At 41.2% G+C, this 19,788-nt stretch overlaps 1 protein-coding gene across 4 annotated transcripts in view; it reads right to left on the bottom strand.

Annotated features, from left to right (window-relative positions):
* Positions 1 to 9,289: 9,289 nt before the first annotated feature.
* The window catches only part of GRAMD2B (GRAM domain containing 2B), a 58,438-nt gene continuing 47,939 nt past the window's right edge, over positions 9,290 to 19,788 (bottom strand). For 3 of the 4 annotated variants that reach the window (XM_036903194.2, XM_036903197.2, XM_036903198.2), the window contains 4 exons: positions 19,388 to 19,478; positions 16,378 to 16,482; positions 13,554 to 13,647; positions 9,290 to 10,488 (listed from right to left, as the gene is read on the bottom strand). In XM_036903194.2, the coding sequence (XP_036759089.2) occupies positions 10,447 to 10,488; positions 13,554 to 13,647; positions 16,378 to 16,482; positions 19,388 to 19,478 (332 nt within the window). In that variant the 3' untranslated portion in view covers positions 9,290 to 10,446. The remainder of the gene's footprint in view (positions 10,489 to 13,553; positions 13,648 to 16,377; positions 16,483 to 19,387; positions 19,479 to 19,788) is intronic. The other variant, XM_036903196.2, reaches the window with a different exon arrangement.

A 19,788-nucleotide genomic window follows, 5' to 3' on the forward strand; every position in this document is an offset into this window, starting at 1 on the left:
GACCCCTTGCCCACACTTTTATATGCCCTTTATACCCTTGTGTAGAACACGTTGGAGGTTACCACACAGGAACTGCCCTTTTTTTTTTTTTTTTATTTTTTTTTTATTTTTGCTATAACTAATCTACACTTACTTGACGAATATTATGTTTACTAGGCTCTCCCCTATACCAGGTCTCCCCTATAAACCCCTTTACAGTCACTGTCCATCAGCATAGCAAAATGTTGTAGAATCACTACTTGCCTTCTCTGTGTTGTACAGCCCTCCCTTTTCTCCTACCCCCCCATGCATGTTAATCTTAATACCCCCCTACTTCTCCCCCCCTTTTCCCTCCCTACCCACCCATCCTCCCCAGTCCCTTTCCCTTTGGTACCTGTTAGTCCATTCTTGAGTTCTGTGATTCTGCTGCTGTTTTGTTCCTTCAGTTTTTCCTTTGTTCTTATATTCCACAGATAAGTGAAATCATTTGGTATTTCTCTTTCTCCGCTTGGCTTGTTTCACTGAGCATAATACCCTCCAGCTCCATCCATGTTGCTGCAAATGATTGGATTTGCCCTTTTCTTATAGCTGAGTAGTATTCCATTGTGTATATGTACCACATCTTCTTTATCCATTCATCTATTGATGGACATTTAGGTTGCTTCCAATTCTTGGCTATTGTAAATAGTGCTGCAATAAACATAGGGGTGCATCTGTCTTTCTCAAACTTGATTGCTGCATTCTTAGGGTAAATTCCTAGGAGTGCAATTCCTGGGTCAAATGGTAAGTCGGTTTTGAGCATTTTGATATACCTCCATACTGCTTTCCACAATGGTTGAACTAACTTACATTCCCACCAGCAGTGTAGGAGGGTTCCCCTTTCTCCACAGCCTCGCCAACATTTGTTGTTGTTTGTCTTTTGGATGGCAGCCATCCTTACTGGTGTGAGGTGATACCTCATTGTAGTTTTAATTTGCATTTCTCTGATAATTAGTGATGTGGAGCATCTTTTCATGTGTCTGTTGGCCATCTGTATTTCTTTTTTGGAGAACTGTCTGTTCAGTTCCTCTGCCCATTTTTTAATTGGGTTATTTGTTTTTTGTTTGTTGAGGCGTGAGAGCTCCTTATATATTCTGGACGTCAAGCCTTTATCGGATGTGTCATTTTCAAATATATTCTCCCATACTGTAGGGATCCTTCTTGTTCTATTGATGGTGTCTTTTGCTGTACAGAAGCTTTTCAGCTTAATATAGTCCCACTTACTCATTTTTGCTGTTGTTTTCCTTGCCCGGGGAGATATGTTCAAGAAGAGGTCACTCATGTTTATGTCTAAGAGGTTTTCGCCTATGTTTTCTTCCAAGAGTTTAATGGTTTCTTGGCTTACATTCAGGTCTTTGATCCATTTTGAGTTTACTTTTGTATATGGGGTTAGACAATGGTCCAGTTTCATTCTCCTACATGTAGCTGTCCAGTTTTGCCAGCACCACCTGTTGAAGAGACTGTCATTTCGCCATTGTATGTCCATGGCTCCTTTATCAAATATTAATTGACCATATATGTCTGGGTTAATGTCTGGATTCTCTAGTCTGTTCCATTGGTCTGTGGCTCTGCTCTTGTGCCAGTACCAAATTGTCTTGATTACTATGGCTTTATAGTAGAGCTTGAAGTTGGGGAGTGAGATCCCCCCTACTTTATTCTTCTTTCTCAGGATTGCTTTGGCTATTCGGGGTCTTTGGTGTTTCCATATGAATTTTTGAATTATTTGTTCCAGTTCATTGAAGAATGTTGCTGGTAGTTTCATAGGGATTGCATCAAATCTGTATATTGCTTTGGGCAGGATGGCCATTTTGACGATATTAATTCTTCCTAGCCACGAGCATGGGATGAGTTTCCATCTGTTAGTGTCCCCTTTAATTTCTCTTAAGAGTGACTTGTAGTTTTCAGAGTATAAGTCTTTCACTTCTTTGGTTAGGTTTATTCCTAGGTATTTTATTTTTTTTGATGCAATTGTGAATGGAGTTGTTTTCCTGATTTCTCTCTCTGTTGGTTCATTGTTAGTATATAGGAAAGCCACAGATTTCTGTGTGTTGATTTTGTATCCTGCAACTTTGCTGTATTCCGATATCAGTTCTAGTAGTTTTGGGGTGGAGTCTTTAGGGTTTTTTATGTACAGTATCATGTCATCTGCAAATAGTGACAGTTTAACTTCTTCTTTACCAATCTGGATTCCTTGTATTTCTTTATTTTGTCTGATTGCCGTGGCTAGGACCTCCAGTACTATGTTAAATAACAGTGGAGAGAGTGGGCATCCCTGTCTAGTTCCCGATCTCAGAGGAAATGCTTTCAGCTTCTCGCTGTTCAATATAATGTTGGCTGTGGGTTTATCATAGATGGCCTTTATTATGTTGAGGTACTTGCCCTCTATTCCCATTTTGCTGAGAGTTTTTAACATGAATGGATGTTGAACTTTGTCAAATGCTTTTTCAGCATCTATGGAGATGATCATGTGGTTTTTGTCTTTCTTTTTGTTGATGTGGTGGATGATGTTGATGGACTTTCGAATGTTGTACCATCCTTGCATCCCTGGGATGAATCCCACTTGGTCATGGTGTATGATCCTTTTGATGTATTTTTGAATTCGGTTTGCTAATATTTTGTTGAGTATTTTTGCATCTACGTTCATCAGGGATATTGGTCTGTAGTTTTCTTTTTTGGTGGGGTCTTTGCCTGGTTTTGGTATTAGGGTGATGTTAGCTTCATAGAATGAGTTTGGGAGTATCCCCTCCTCCTCTATTTTTTGGAAAACTTTAAGGAGAATGGGTATTATGTCTTCCCTGTATGTCTGATAAAATTCCGAGGTAAATCCATCTGGCCCGGGGGTTTTGTTCTTTGGTAGTTTTTTGATTACCTCTTCAATTTCGTTGCTGGTAATTGGTCTGTTTAGATTTTCTGTTTCTTCCTGGGTCAATCTTGGAAGGTTATATTTTTCTAGGAAGTTGTCCATTTCTCCTAGGTTTCCCAGCTTGTTAGCATATAGGTTTTCATAGTATTCTCCAATAATTCTTTGCATTTCCGTGGGGTCCGTCGTGATTTTTCCTTTCTCGTTTCTGATACTGTTGATTTGTGTTGATTCTCTTTTCTTCTTAATAAGTCTGGCTAGAGGCTTATCTATTTTGTTTATTTTCTCGAAGAACCAGCTCTTGGTTTCATTGATTTTTGCTATTGTTTTATTCTTCTCAATTTTATTTATTTCTTCTCTGATCTTTATTATGTCCCTCCTTCTGCTGACCTTAGGCCTCATCTGTTCTTCTTTTTCCAATTTCGATAATTGTGACATTAGACCCTTCATTTGGGATTGCTCTTCCTTTTTTAAATATGCTTGGATTGCTATATACTTTCCTCTTAAGACTGCTTTTGCTGTGTCCCACAGAAGTTGGGGCTTAGTGTTGTTGTTGTCATTTGTTTCCATATATTGCTGGATCTCCATTTTGATTTGGTCATTGATCCATTGATTATTTAGGAGCGTGTTGTTAAGCCTCCATGTGTTTGTGAGCCTCTTTGCTTTCTTTGTACAGTTTATTTCTAGTTTTATGCCTTTGTGGTCTGAAAAGTTGGTTGGTAGGATTTCAATCTTTTGGAATTTTCTGAGGCTCTTTTTGTGGCCTAGTATGTGGTCTATTCTGGAGAATGTTCCATGTGCACTTGAGAAGAATGTATATCCCGCTGCTTTTGGATGTAGAGTTCTATAGATGTCTATTAGGTCCATCTGCTCTACTGTGTTGTTCAGTGCTTCTGTGTCCTTACTTATTTTCTGCCCAGTGGATCTATCCTTTGGGTTGAGTGGTGTGTTGAAGTCTCCTAGAATGAATGCATTGCAGTCTATATCCCCCTTTAGTTCTGTTAGTATTTGTTTCACATATGCTGGTGCTCCTGTGTTGGGTGCATATATATTTAGAATGGTTATATCCTCTTGTTTGATTGAGCCCTTTATCATTATGTAGTGTCCTTCTTTATCTCTTGTTACTTTCTTTGTTTTGAAGTCTATTTTGTCTGATATTAGTACTGCAACCCCTGCTTTCTTCTCACTGTTGTTTGCTTGAAATATGTTTTTCCATCCCTTGACTTTTAGTCTGTACCTGTCTTTGGGTTTGAGGTGAGTTTCTTGTAAGCAGCATATAGATGGGTCTTGCTTTTTTATCCATTCTGTTACTCTGTGTCTTTTGATTGGTGCATTCAACCCATTAACATTTAGGGTGACTATTGAAAGATATGTACTTATTGCCATTGCAGGCTTTAAATTCGTGGTTACCAAAGGTTCAAGGTTAGCCTCTTTAGTATCTTACTGCCTAACTTAGCTCGCTTATTGAGCTGTTATATACACTGTCTGGAGATTCTTTTCTTCTCTCCCTTCTTGTTCCTCCTCCTCGATTCTTCATATGTTGGGTGTTTTGTGCTGTGCTCTTTCTAGGAGTGCTCCCATCTAGAGCAGTCCCTGTAAGATGTTCTGTAGAGGTGGTTTGTGGAAAGCAAATTCCCTCAGCTTTTGTTTGTCTGGGAATTGTTTAATCCCACCGTCATATTTGAATGATAGTCGTGCTGGATACAGTATCCTTGGTTCAAGGCCCTTCTGTTTCATTGTATTAAATATATCATGCCATTCTCTTCTGGCCTGTAGGGTTTCTGTTGAGAAATCTGACGTTAGCCTGATGGGTTTCCCTTTATAGGTGACCTTTTTCTCTCTAGCTGCCTTTAACACTCTTTCCTTGTCCTTGATCTTTGCCATTTTAATTATTATGTGTCTTGGTGTTGCCCTTCTTGGATCCTTTCTGTTGGGGGTTCTGTGTATTTCCGTGGTCTGTTTGATTACTTCCTCCCCCAGTGTGGGGAAGTTTTCAGCAATTATTTCTTCTAAGATACTTTCCATCTCTTTGCCTCTCTCTTCTTCTTCTGGGACCCCTATAATACGGATATTGCTCCTTTTAGATTGGTCACACAGTTCTCTTAATATTGTTTCATTCCTGGAGATCCTTTTGTCTCTCTCTATGTCAGCTTCTATGCGTTCCTGTTCTCTGATTTCAATTCCATCAATGGCCTCTTGCATTCTATCCATTCTGCTTATAAACCCTTCCAGAGTTTGTTTCATTTCTGCGATCTCCTTTCTGGCATCTGTGATCTCTTTCCGGACTTCATCCCATTTTTCTTGCGTATTTCTCTGCATCTCTGTCAGCATGTTTATGATTCTTATTTTGAATTCTTTGTCAGGAAGACTGGTTAGGTCTGTCTCCTTCTCTGGTGTTGTCTCTGTGATCTTTGTCTGCCTGTAGCTTTGCCTTTTCATGGTGATAGGAATAGTCTGCAGAACTGGGACGAGTGACGGCTGGAAGGACTTCCTTTCTTGTTGGTTTGTGGCCCTCCTCTCCTGGGAGAACAGCGGCCTCTAGTGGCTTGTGCTGCGCAGCTGTGCGCAGACAGGGTTTCTGCTTCCTGCCCGGCTGCTATGGAGTTAATCTCCGCTGTTGCTGTGGGCGTGGCCTGGCTCGGGCAGCTACTCCAAAATGGTGGAGTCGCGTTGGAGCAGGAGCTGCTGGGAGGCTATTTATCTCCGTAAGGGGCCTCCCTGCTCCCTGCAGCCCAGGGGTTAGGGTGCCCAGAGATCCCGGATTCCCTACCTCTGGATTAAGTGACCCGCCCTGCCCCTTTAAGACTTCCAAAAAGCACCCGCCAAAACAAAACAACGACCACAAAAAAAAAAAAACAAGAAAAAAAATTTTTTTAATTAAAAAAAAAAAAAATTTTTTTATTTAAAAAAAAAAAAGGTGGTCGTTCGTTTTTCTTTATTTTCCGGTGCCAGCCTCAGGCCTCTGCTCACCGGTCTTTCTGCCCTGTTTCCCTAATATTGGGGTCCCTGTCCCTTTAAGACTTCCAAAAAGCGCTCGCCAAAACAAAGCAGCAAAAAAGCAAAAAAAAAAAAAAAAAAATGGTCGCGTGCTTTTCTTATGTCCTCTGTCGCCCAGCCTCCAGTGCCTGCTCACTGTTCTTGCTGCACTGTTTTCCCAGTATCGAGGGCCCTGCACTCTGGCCCGGATGGCTGGGGCTGGGCGCTCGGCAGCCCTGGGCTCCGTCTCCCTCCCGCTCCGCCTGCCCTTCTCCTGCGGGGAGCTGGGGGGAGGGGCGCTCGCCTCCCGCGGGGCCGGGGCTTGTATCTTACCCCCTTCGCGAGGCGCTGGGTTCTCTCAGGTGTGGATGTGGTCTGGATATTGTCCTGTGTCCTCTGGTCTTTATTCTAGGAAGGGTTGTCTTTGTTATATTTTCATAGATATATGTTGTTTTGGGAGGAGATTTCCGCTGCTCTACTCACGCCGCCATCTTCCGCCCCCTCTCCCCATTTACATTTAAAGTAGTAATTGACAAGTATGTACCTATTGCCATTGTGTTGATAGTATTCTGGTTGTTTTTGTAGTTCTTCTCTGTTCCTTTCTTCTTCTCTTGCTCTCTTCCCTTGTGCTTTGATGACTTTCTTTAGAGTTATGCTTGGATTCCTTTCTCTTTATTGTGTATCTGTTAGCTTTTGGGTTTGTGGTTATCATAGGTTCATATATAAGCATCTAGGTATGTAGCAGTCTATTAAGTTGATGGGCTCTCATTAAAACACATTCTAAAAGCACTACATTTTCACTCCTCCCCTCCACATTTTATGTATATGATGCCATATTTTACTTCTTTTTGAGTTTCCCTTAACTAATTTTTATATCCTTAACTAATTGATTATACTACTTTTGTCTTTAACCTTCATACTAGCTTTATAAGTGATTGATTTACTACCTGTACTATGTGTTTGCTTCTGACAATGAAATTTTTTCCTTTCACAATTTTCTAGTTATGGCCTTTTTTTTTCAGGTTAAAGAAGTCCCTTTAACATTTTCTGTAAGGCTAATTCAGTGGTGATGAACTTCTTTAACTTGTTTGGCAAACTCTTCCTCTCTCCTTCAATTCTGAATGATAACTTTGCCAGGCAGAGTATTCTTGGCTATAGGTATTTTTTTTCCTTTCATCACTTTGAATATGTCATGTCAGTCCCTTCTGGCCTACAAAATTGCTGCTGAAAAATAAGCTGATAGTCTTATGGAGTTTCCCTTGTATGGAAGTATTTGCTTTCTCTTGGTGCTTTTTAGATTTTCTCATTATCTTTTGTTCTTGACATTTTAATTATTGTGTATGTGGACCTCCTTGGATTCATGCTGTTTGAGGATCTCTGTGCTTTCCTGGATCTGAATGTCTGTTTCTTTCCCTAAATTAGGAAAGAGTCAGTTATTATTTCTTCAAATAAGTTTTCAGCCTCTTTCTCTCTTCTTTTGGGACAACTATAATGTGAATGTTAGTATGCTTGATGCTGTCCTAGAGGACTCTTAACCGATTCTTACCTTTAAAATTCTTTCTTCTTTTTGCTGTTCAGCTTGGGGGTTTTCCACTACTCTGTCTTGCAGATTACTGATTGGTTCTTCTGCATCGTCTAATCTGCTGTGATTCTGTCTAGGGAATTTTTCATTTCATTTATTGTATTCCTCAACTCTGATTGGTTCTTTTTTATACTTTGTTTGTTGAATTTCTGAGTTAATCCATTCTTCTCTCAAGTCTGATAAGCATCTTTATGACCATTAATTTGACCTTTTTATCAGGCAAAATGCTCATCTCTGTTTTAATTCTTCTTCTGAGGTTTAATCTTGTTCTTTCCCTTGGAACATACTGATCCATCTCATTTTGTTTGAATTTCTTAGTTTCTATGAATTAGGCAGAACAGTTACCTCTCCCAGCCTTGAAGGAGTGGCATTATGGAGGAATGTCCCTGTGTTGACTGCTTGTCTGGGGGCTTTGGCTGGCCAGCTGGAGCTGGAGTGGGTGTGGGCCGGGGGTCCTGGGTGCTACGCACTGGGTCGCCATGACGGGATGCATGGAGTTGGAGCAGGCTTGGGCCTGAAGTCCTGTGCACGGGGGCCACCAAGCTAAGACAGTGGGAAGGAGCACAGGTGGGGGATGCCCCATGGGGACTCTGCCAAGGCTGCCTGGCAGCCTGGCAGGACAGCTGGAGTTAGAGTGGGTCTGGGGCTACCTTGTTGGGATGGCTGGGGATGAGGCAGGCATGGGTGGGATCTGCTTTGGGGACATGGCTGGAGTTGGTGGGCGGTGGAAGCCCAAGGCTTCTCTGACAGCCCTAGCATGTGGCTAGAGCACCTGGACTCTGCTCCCATATGTGTAATTGTGGTGGAGGGGGAATGTAAACACTGGTGCACGCCAGCACCAATGAACTGAGAGATCCAGCAGTTTCCCCATTTGATGGATGCTTTGAAGTTAAGTTAGTAAATGCTCTAAGGGTGTCTTTATAGTATACTTATCCTTTAAACGGCTACTTTTTTTGCTATCACTAGTGTGAGCAAATATGTACACAGGCCCCTCAGTGATGTCCTTCCCTTCTGCAGGTTGCAGGGTCTGGGTGGGGTCCCTGATGTTACTGTGCCTGTGTTTCTCGTCATTCTGTGTGGTCCTTCTGTCCTTGTGTAGAAGCTGTTCAAGAAGCCCTCAGGTCTTTGGGAGGAATTGCTTTATGTTGGTATAGATTCAGTGTGTCTGTGGGTGGTGTGAGTATGGCAGTCTTCCTACACTGCCATCTTGGACTGCTTCCCTCCAAAGAATATTCCTGTATATAAATCTTTGACTAATCTCTGCTTATTGCTTTGGGATAAATTCCTAGATAGTGTATTACCAATGCAGTGAAATGTGAACCTTTTAAAGGTTCTTTATACAGTTGTAAAATTTCTCTCCAGAGGCGGCTGACACACTCTTGACTTTCTAATGGGTTTTGACTAGAAAGTATCAATAAAGAACTTTTGTAAAACTGAAGTTCAGACATGAAAACCTTAGGATAATCAGTATGACGCCTGACATGAGATGAGATACTACCTGCCTGCCATGGCAATGCGCTTGAGACACTGTCACATTTGATCCTCAAAATGTCACTTTGCACTGGTACTTTTAGCCTTATCAATGAAATGAGAGAAAATGGCCAAGTATCTTTCTTAAAAGTCACAAACTCACAAAATGTGGGCCCAAAAATTAAGCACTGGTTTTGATTTCAGAACTCATTTTCTTTCCCCTATATCATTACAACCCAAGAACTTAAATCATTTTTGTTTTGAAATGAGTACTTGGGAGGAAGGAAGTATGGATGACTTGGAAGTAGTGGAGAGGAGGTGAGTAGAAGTTAGAAAGCATATTGTCTTAGTAAAGATAATTTACAAACTGATAAAACACAGTGTTAAAGGCATTTTTGTCAAGAAGTTATTTATTAAAAGCCAGGGGTGCACCAGGCACAATTCTTATTCTTGTCCAATAGGCTAATACAAATGATGTAACCAATTCACTTATTAGTTCTCTGATTAAACAAAATACATTTCATAGAAATGATTATAAAATGCATTGCAGATAAAAACAGAATATCTTTTATATTATAGATTTTATGGTACCTAAATAATTAAGGAAAAAAAAGCTAGCTAACCTATATGATAAATAGAAGTTAGCAAACCATGATTTTATTCAGCAATGAGGAAAAGCGTGCTTCCGTCATGCTGAAATGGGTTTCAGCATTTAGTATAGGCATCCTGTTTTCAAAACTAACATAGTCCACCCATAATCTTAAAAATTCAGTGTTTTTATCCTGTATCAAATCACTATTATATTTTTGGTTTAAAGATTAGTTTTGGTTTCAAAGTAAAAATTTGATTTAGTACTTCAGTCCCATGTCTCACAGATCCTTGATATGGGGTGGGTGAGAATCAGTCCAATTAAGTATTAGAGGAATAACACAAAACATAAATGGAAAAGTTTAATCTTCTCTGCTCCATATTCTTGCCAATGTAATTGAGAAGTTAAGATACACAGGTGATTTAAACAGCAGCAGCAGCAGAAGACAGACAAATTGCTGGTGTTACTTGTTTGAAGCATGTCTGTCCATTAGAGCTATTTACTGTCTTTTAGGAGAGTCATGGCTCATTATTTAAAGGAACTTACCAATGTTGTTGGCACACAATAAATCCCTTAGTTTGACGGTTGGTTAAGAGGGGTGGTAAAGGAGAGAAGAGGCGGATGGGAAGGACTCAGAAGGCACGGAGTGGAGTGTGTTTGCTGATACAATCGTGAAAACTGTTGAACCACAATCAGCCAGGGCCTGCCCGAGCCCTCCAGAGATGGGTCTGTTTTCTTCAGGCTTAGCACTGAAAGCTTCCTCTGAGTCAAGTCAACTTTTATGGCACAGGAACCAAAACTACTCCCCTTCCTCCCTTTTCTGAGCTTTAGATCTCCAAGCACAAGCGTGGCCGGGCATCGATGCCGCTCCACTCTCTCCTCTGGCCAGCAGGGAGCACCTTCTTCAAAGGGAAGCACGAGGTATCATGGTGGCTCGAGCAGCCTGGTCAGTCAGTCATCATTCTCAAGCAGCTTTTGCAAGTTGTTTTGTATCTTGAAATAGTAAGAGAGAAGCTTCTGTTATTAACTAGAATGGAGTACATTAAGGGTACACTGGCCATAGCCTATATAATCTTTGAGATTATTCTACCTTGAATGAAAAGCTACACATGGGGTAAATTTAGATCAGGCACACAAATGCTTTTTAATGGAACAGGATGTCGACAATCCACTTTAAAATCAGTGGAGACCAAGAGAAATCAGATAGAAGAAAACTAACAAAAGCACTGACCACATGAAGTGTGACCTAAATGCGTTCAGACACAATGGAAAACTGGTCCTCACAGAGCCTAGTAATGGTTTGAATCAGACAGACACCACAGAATAATGTTTAACACTCCCATTAACAATTCCCAGAAGACTGAATTTCACAGGGATAGGAACCTGTATCTTTGGATCTCAAGTCGTACAGTGTTGGACATTAACAATGTGCTCTGTAAATGTTTGTTGAGCAAATGAACTTAGAGGAATTCAGAGTAAGGAATTCTCAGCAATCAATACTGTGATCAGAGTAGCAAATCCTATAGAACCAAAGGAGAAAATCTTCCTTCAGTCTGTGATGTCCTATAAACATATGGAGGGTAAGTAAAGAGGAAAGGATGTAATATGTACATGCCAGGTACTTCATGCATGCTCACTGTATCCAGATGCCACAATTACACAGAGAGGGTTTTCACAAGAGAGTGAGGGCCAGAGAGGCTATGTAACAGGACCCGTTACACAGGTAATAAGTAGCAGAGTAGGGGGAAGAACAGGTGTGACTCCAACGTTTATGCTTTCTTCAATGCTGCTCTACCATCAATGCCATTTCCAGTTCTAAGAAAATAAGCATTTACTTCTTTACCCACAAAAGGCATTGCCTTCATCCCCCATGTTACCACTTCTTGTCTTCCCTGCCTATCCCACCAGACTGAAGATAAATGGAAAAGCAGGGGTGGGAAGGGAGAAAAAGAAATGAAAGGACTGAATCCAAAATACATTACACACACCCAACAAAACACCCAAAAGTAAAACAAAGGAGAAAAATGGGCAATTTAGAGGAGAAAATCAAAATGGCCAATAAATATATGAAAAGATGTTCCAGTAAAATGCGAAGAAAAACCACAGTGAGATCTGATTTCATATTGTCACACTGATGGTAGAGCGCCGGAATGGACGGGGATGGCACGGGTGGGAAGGGAATTTGAGGGCCCATTTGAAGACAGATTGCATAAGACGTGTCAACTAAGTAGCTGATCAGTGGCAAAAGAAAAAAGAGGAAGGAGTTAAAGATTATTCTTAGATGTTTAATGAGGATGACTGAAGTAGCACTGATACCATACGGATATCCGGACATTGTAAGCAGGACAGATTATGAGGCTTAGGTGTGACTAGTTCCTGGAGGAATCGCTACTATTGAGTAAAAAGAGCTGAGACCAGGCTCATGCAGGACTCTGCTATTTCACCACAGTGCTGTGCTGCACTATCAGCAGACTGCCTCAGAGGAGGGCAGCAGGCCACTCAGTAAGAACCTGGGTAAGGGCCGGGAAATGGTTTTATGCTTGGATTCCTTTGAGTGATGTGTGCAACTTGCAACTTATACCTTTTTAGAACTTCAACATACCCACTTTAACCCTAAATCCACTTCTTACTACATCTGCTTTGGGACACAGATTTCTATTTGTCATACTGGCCTCCCAGCCATGTAGCTGGGCTCCATCTGAAGCCCTATGTAAGACGTGGCCAGGTGTCTGCCTTCTGCAGACAAACTCTCCTCATTATAGAATGTGGTGCCCTTGCCAGGCCCTGCCGAAGAATGGCAAGAAATGCAAAAGATGGCAGCAGGATTCTGTGTGCTTCTGGTCCAAAGCTAACCACTGTGTGCCAGAATAAACAAAAGAGAAAATTAATACCACCCCTTCTCTAGGTCAACACAGTAGCCAAACATTTGGAAGCATTTCAGTAAAAAAGAAAAGAAAAGAAATGGTCTTATATTCTCAGCAACTAACATTTTAGAAAGAACAATGCCGGCTGCTACGCCACACCTTCTCTAGGCGGACTCTGGATTTACAAGAGAAAAAGTTTCCAAGTTTGCCCACAGACACAATGATTCAACAGGAATTATCTGCCATGCCTTGGCTTAGAACAGAAGTTTGGAAAACTCCTTTGCTCTAAATACTTCAGTGGTTACATGCTAGGTAACACTTAGTAGAGCAAACTGTAATTCTGACTCCTTTGTATTCCACGTTTCTTCCTGTAAGTGTAACTGCCCTTTGAGGGAAAGCTAGCAACTACTGGATGTTTGTGGTAGCCGTGTGAACTAAACACTTCCCTCTAAACCTTTCCTTGAAGATCAGGGTAAAAACAAGTATCAGAAGGACAGACATACTGAAAGGAGAAAGTTAATTCAGTTTAATTTTGGGGTATTTCTGGCATGCCTTTTCGTTCATCCTTTTACTGACTACTAAGAATGCCACAGTTGTAGGCCTGCCTTACGGCTGGAGCTAAAGGTTTATCAGTGGCCTTATCAGCAAGGCCTAAGGTTGGATTCTGAGCAACAGTAAAGCAGAGGGTTTATAAGTACAACTCTGGAGTCCAACAGACCTCCTTCAAAAGCTAGGTCTGCCAACTCTCTGTAAGTATCTCCTTGAGCAAATTAATTTGAAACTTTGTTTCTTCCTCTTGTCTGACAGGAACAATGACAGGGCTGTATTAGAGCCTGAATGCAGTATTTTATGTGTGGCAACAGTCAGCCTGGGTGGAGATGGGGCTGCCCTCTCTGGTCCAGACACTCCCTACTATGTCCCTCCACTGAGCCCTGTGTCAACGGTCACTTATCACTGGGCCCTATGTACAGAGAAATATTTCTAACCAAGGAGGAATCCAAAAGATAGATTAAACCCGATTTCTTGGTGGAAATAAAAAATAGTCTTTCACATGTACTATGCTATGCAATCCCCTGGCTGGCTTTGGCCACTCAGGCCACCTGCACAACAGGCTTTTGAGCATGTAACCCCTGATCTGTGGCATCTCATAGGCACTATCACTCCTGCCCCTAACATGGCAAAGAAATCAGTCACCTTTTCTAATTTCATTATGTTAGCTGAAAGCTCTTGGCAGAGGATCTCCACATTTAATTGTACTTGTGACCCCAGACCAGATGGTGATGTCTGTCTGTAAGAACAAAGAGAAAGATTATTGTGGAATGGCAAAGAAAGAAGTGGAATGAAGACATTTTCAATGTAATTGAACAGAAAACTAGGTTATAGTAGAGAGTGAGCATTTAACTTGTTAACATCAGAAAGGAGCGGCAGTAATCCACAACTCCAGACCAGATGTTTAGGGGACTGATTCTTAAAAGCTCAGCTGGAATTCCCTTGAACTATTTTTGTTTATGTGGCTATGCTGTGCGTTGGCTTCCAAATAAAAATCAGACAGTTACTCTCAAGCATGTCGTTTCTTAGGCCCCTTTTATTAACCTCTAATGTCCTCTTTATCCCTACTAGAGTGTAAATTTGAAAAAAGTTAGTGCTCATCTCAACCATATACTTATTTTTTTAATGGGAGAAGGAAGCATTTACATCAGAACTTTCAGAATGTTTAGGAATGTCTTTAATCAAATTTCTGCTGTAGTGTGAGACTTTTGTAGTCCCTTCTTTGAGACTTCCCATAACAAATGTAATTGTCCCTGTCTTTTAATTTACTCATTATTTTTCATTCTTCATTGCTTCCCATTTGACTGTGTATGTCACAGGCTCTTACACTGGGGTCCATTAAGTCCTATACTAGCCAAAATCGTAGGAAATTTTAGAGATATATGTACATTTTCTTAGAGAGGTGTTCTAAAGTTGTTTATCATATCTTCATGTCAAGGTTAAGAGCCATGGTCTGTATCTTCTCTATATTTCTTGGTTGCAATTTATTTCTGGCCATTATATTTTTAGATGGCAATGACTGGTTTAAATTATTTTGCATAGGATCCATTTTGAGCTATAGGAACATGGCAAATTTTTATCTAAATATCAGAAAAGCAATCAGATGTTTTTCTGTTTACTGGTTCTCAAATAGTTTTTTATCCGTGATCCATATTATCAAGATCTTAGATCCTAAGAAGGAAACAGAATCTAGATGAGGGATCTGAGACCCAGAGAACTAATTTATCAACGTGAAATCCTGACAATCTGCAGGCTGTTAGTACACTAACAAAGCTAGTACCACATATGGATTCATAAGGATGGCTCTGCAGTGACTGAGCAACCAGGTTACAAGGGTGGATTTAGTGACCCGGGCAGCATGGCTGGACTACCCTAGGAGGAGGAAGGTAACTGGGGAAGCTCAGGTCCTGCAGAAGGATGTCATTAACACACCTTCCCATCACGGGTGTTCTCTGACCTCACGTCGTATGTGATCTTTGTGACTTTTCCTTTAATTGATTATTTTCAGATTGTATTTCCTCCTGAGTTGATATTTAAATAGCAGAATAAATATTCCATTTACCTTTGTTAGTGTAATTTTCCCCTCTTCATGACCAAATTAGTTAAATGATACTAGGATATGAGGTCCATTCTCCGAAAAAAAAAAAATCAACCCTTTATATGATAATGAAATAATAGCCTGCAGTAATCTCCAGCCACCTCCTGGCTGTAAGTGTTTTAACATTTGGAACAAGAGCGGAGATTCAGAGCAGGGTGTAAATCTATTCCAAATGGTTCTTTAGGCTTCTGGATTATTGGTCCAAGTGTATGTTTATGTTTAGGTAATTGTTAGAATGTAATCAAAGGCCCTAGAATGGTATAGCATAAGAGATCTCAAGGTATAGACCCCAGCCCAGTACCACCGTCATCACCTGGGCACTTGACAGAAATGCAGGTTTTCAGGCCCTACCCCAGATCAACTGCATGAGAACCTCTGGGGATGGGCCATGCAATCTGTCTCACTAAGTCCTCCGGTGTCTGGGAAGCACAATGAAGAGAGCCAGACCCAGTTCTAGGCTTTCTCACAACTGAGGAGCCGCTGTAGGCTGGGAAGCCTGTGATCTTTGTAGTCTTAGAGACGTGCATCTGAATCCCATTTCGGACTGTAAGAGTCAACTAATTAGATCTCTGAGTTTCAATTTCTTCATCTGTAAAATGGGAATAGTTATTTTATAAGGTTATGAGGAAGATAACATGAGAGAAGATCGTTTTTATCTGAGTGTGTACGTATCCATTCTAATACAGTCTCTAGCACAGGTGTGGGCTCTGTAAAGGAATCTGTACTTTTGAAGCTTTTAGGCTAAAAGTATGCTCTCTAATATGGAAAGATGTGTTTTTTTAGGCAAAAAAAAAAGTGTCAAAATCCTCATGATAATGGGTTTAATGGAACTCAGTGTCTAAATCAATTTAATTAGGTCAGGTAAGTTGGGGATGGCTGTAATGGAGAATCTTCCTGGATACAGTCAACTAATTAGTAGCCACAGAGATCTTTATAGTGGTCAAGTTTTGTAAATAAATGAGTTAATATAGAGTTACACATGATGAAACTGCTGAGTTACTTATATTCTTTCTTTCCTATGAACGTCTTGACTCACTGCCATTTTACTGAGATAAATTTGTATATTTTAATAAATGGGCCAAGGTCACGAGAGTCTTAGGATAACAGGATAAGATAATGTAAAGTTAGGCTTGTTTCTTCCCTTCTCATTGGCAACATTACAGCAACTCCAGAACATGCAGAGTCCTGTCATTCATTTCTGGGACCCTCCCACCTTTACTTCCCATATAAATACTTCACACAATGTCTCATGCTGAACGTATCCTCTATTAATGTTTGCTAAGAAGGATGCTGAGTTCAGGTCCCTAAGTATATAAGTTAGTATACTAATCCTGACAGCAAACAGATGATAGCCCTGGGGAACTGTCTTACTCAGTATGATGCGTGTCCACACTGGAGGCGAGTGACCCCAGCCGCTCCTCCAGAGTGTTAATTCTGTATCTCATGTAGAAGGTCGAGATGATTAGTGCGCAGACACTGGAAAGGGATAAAAGAGAAATTCTCATTAGGTTAATAGCCAGGACCTGATGTTCATAATACAATAAACTCAGAGCTGACGTTGTACATTTCAGACAAGGTGTTTTCTAAAATAACTTGCCCAAAGGGACTTTAAAAAGGTCTTTTTTGACCAGGCTGATGCTTGTCCTAAAACTTTACAGCTAGATAGGGATTTAAAATCCTCTAGTTCCAGAGGGAGGGAACCAAGATGGCAGTGTGAGTAGAGCAGCGGAAATCTCCTCCCAAAACCATATATATATTTGAAAATACAACAAATACAACTAATCCTAAAAGAGAGACCAGAAGACACAGGACAACAGCCAGACTACATCCACACCTGCGAGAACCCAGCGCCTCGCGAAGGGGGTAAGATACAAGCCGCGGCCTGACGGGACCCGAGCGCCCCTCACCCCAGCTCCTGGCAGGAGGAGAGGAGTTGGAGCGGGAAAGGAGAGGGAGCCCAGGACTGCTAAACACCCAGCCCCAGCCATCCGCACCGGAGCGCAGACACAGTGCGTGTGTGGGGTGCTGGAAACTAGGGAAACAGGACAGTAAGACCTGTGAGTGGGTCCCCGCAGCCAGTGCCCTGGGGACAAAGAAAAGCGAGTGCTTTTTGAAAGTCTTAAAGGGACAGGGACCCCACAGCTGGACGGAAGCGTCCTGGGACACTTAGCCCAGCAGCTGCAAATCCTGGGGAACTCTGGGCGCCTGAACCCCTGCAACGCAGCTCGGAGGCTCTGCACTGCGATAAACAGCCTCCCACCTGTTCCCCCTCTGACGTGGCTCTGCCATATTGGAGTAGCAGCCCGAGGCAGGCCATGCCCACAGCAACTGCAGAGCTAAATAAACTCCATAGCGGCCGGGCAAGATCAGAAGCCCCATCTGCACACAGCTGCCCAGCACAAGCGGCTAGAGGCCGCTGTTCTCCCAGGAGAGGAAGGCCACAAACTGGCAAGAAGGGGCTTTCTCTTACCCAACACACGCGCCAACTCCCCACAAATGTATCTATCGCCATGAAAAGGCAGAAGAAATTGATACAGACCAAGACCACAGAGGCAAACCCTGAGAAGGAGATACACCTAACCAGTCTTCCTGAAAAAGAATTAAAAATAAAGCTCATATCCATGCAGATGGAGCTGCAGAGAAATATGCAAGAGCTAAGGGATGATGTCTGGAGGGAGATTACAGACGTCCGGAGGAAGATTACAGAAATGAAACAATCTCTGGAAGGATTTATAAACAGAATGGATAAGATGCAAGAGGCCATTGATGGAATAGAAACCAGAGAACAGTAAGGCATAGAAGCTGATGCAGAGAGAGACAAAAGGATCTACAGGAATGAAACAATATTAAAAGAACTGTGTGACCAATCCAAAAGGAACAATATCCGCATTATAGGGGTACTAGAAGAAGAAGAAGAGAGAAAAAGGGATAGAAAGTGTCTGAAGAAATAATTACTGAAAACTTCCCCAAACTGGGGGAGGAAATAATCAGTCAGACCATGGAAGTGTACAGAACTCCCAACAGAGAGGACCCAAGGAGGACAACACCAAGACACATAATAATTAAAATGGCAAAGATCAAGGACAAGGACAGAGTTTTAAAGGCAGCTAGAGAGAGGAAAAAGGTCACCTACAAAGGAAAACCCATCAGGCTACCATCAGACTTCTCAACAGAAACCTTACAGGCCAGAAGAGAATGGCATGATATATTTAATGCAATGAAACAGAAGGGCCTTGAACCAAGGACACTGTATCCAGCACGACTATCATTTAAATATGAAGGAGGGATTAAACAATTCCCAGACAAGCAAAAGTTGAGGGAATTTGCCCTTACAGGGTATTTTAGAGGGACTGCTCTAGATGGGAGCACTCCTAAGCCTAAATAGTTGTCACCAGAGAAAATAAAATCACAGCAAAGAAAGCAGACCAACCAAATACTAACTAAAGGCAAAAAATAAAATCAACTACCCACAAAAGCAGTTAAAGGAAGCACAAAAGAGCACAGAATAAAATAACTAACATATAAAGAACAGAGGAGGAGGAATAAGAAGGGAGAAAAATAAAGAATGACCAGACAGTGTTTAAAATAGCTCAATAAGTGAGTTAAGTTAGACAGTAAGATACTAAAGAAGCTAACCTAAAATCCTCTAGTTCCAAATCCAAGTTCCTCAATGTACAAATAATGGGCATTTTAGTAGGATCTCTCAAGGCCATTCCCAAGGTGGGTTCCCAAGCCAGAACGCCTCCTCCCACATGGTGCTGCTCTTGCTAACAGGGCCTGGCCAGTGAGTGTCCAGTCTTGGTCTCAGGGAGAACAAGAATCCCTACATTTTCTGGAAACCAAACTGGGTGCATTCTCCTTGGTTGTAAAGAATAGCCTAGCACCCGGTCAGTCCCTTTTCAGAACAGCAACTGGTAGCAGACTGAAGCTAAGGGATAAGTTAAAAAAGCCAATGCCTCCGGTTTCAGTAAAGGGGATGACATTTTAAAGTTGTTTTGGTCTCTATCCAGAGGACATGGGATAGATGGAAAAATTAAACCTCGGCAGGGACAAAGATGCTTCATAATTCACAGAATAATTTCTCAACAAATAGTTTTTTCCCCACTGAGAACTTAGTCCTCTGCTGGATTTGACATATTTTGCTTTTCTTTCCTCTCTTCTCACTGTTTATTTAAATAAGATGGGGATAAATATGAAAATGCAACCTAAGCCTAAGAAAAGAAGAAGTATTGAGAGACAAAAATTGTCAAAGAAAAGATTTGGGTCACATTAGAGGCAATTGAGATTTACAGTGACTCTTGGCAACATGAAAAGAAGAGATTATTTCTGTAGAGAACTGAATCATTTTCTTAAATCACTCATAGTAAATTCATTTACTTACACAACAGCATAGAATATAAGAATATGGTGGAGAGTCATATATTTCTGAGACTTTACTTTGTGTAAGATTCCAATGGTTTCTGACTGACCTGCTGGGTAGAAAACAAAAGTTAGTTTTCAAACTGTAAGATCCCTCCTTCATCTGGCGAGAGATTTATTTCTAGGTAATTGAAATTGGAGAAAACAATAATTGAAGCCTTCCAGGTGTCATTTTAACTAGTAGTTACAATTCCTTCTAACATGTGTCACTCAAAACTATTTATTGAGAGCCTTCTCTGTGTCAAGCATTGCACTGGAGTGAATGGTAAATGATTTAGACAGCAGCCTTTCTCTCATGTATAAATGGTAACCAGCTTTAGAATAACTGGTAAATAAGAAATAATCCAAGAATTTGAGTTTTAA

Source organism: Manis pentadactyla, chromosome 13, assembly GCF_030020395.1.
Source record: "Manis pentadactyla isolate mManPen7 chromosome 13, mManPen7.hap1, whole genome shotgun sequence".
Taxonomy (NCBI): Eukaryota; Metazoa; Chordata; class Mammalia; order Pholidota; family Manidae; genus Manis; species Manis pentadactyla.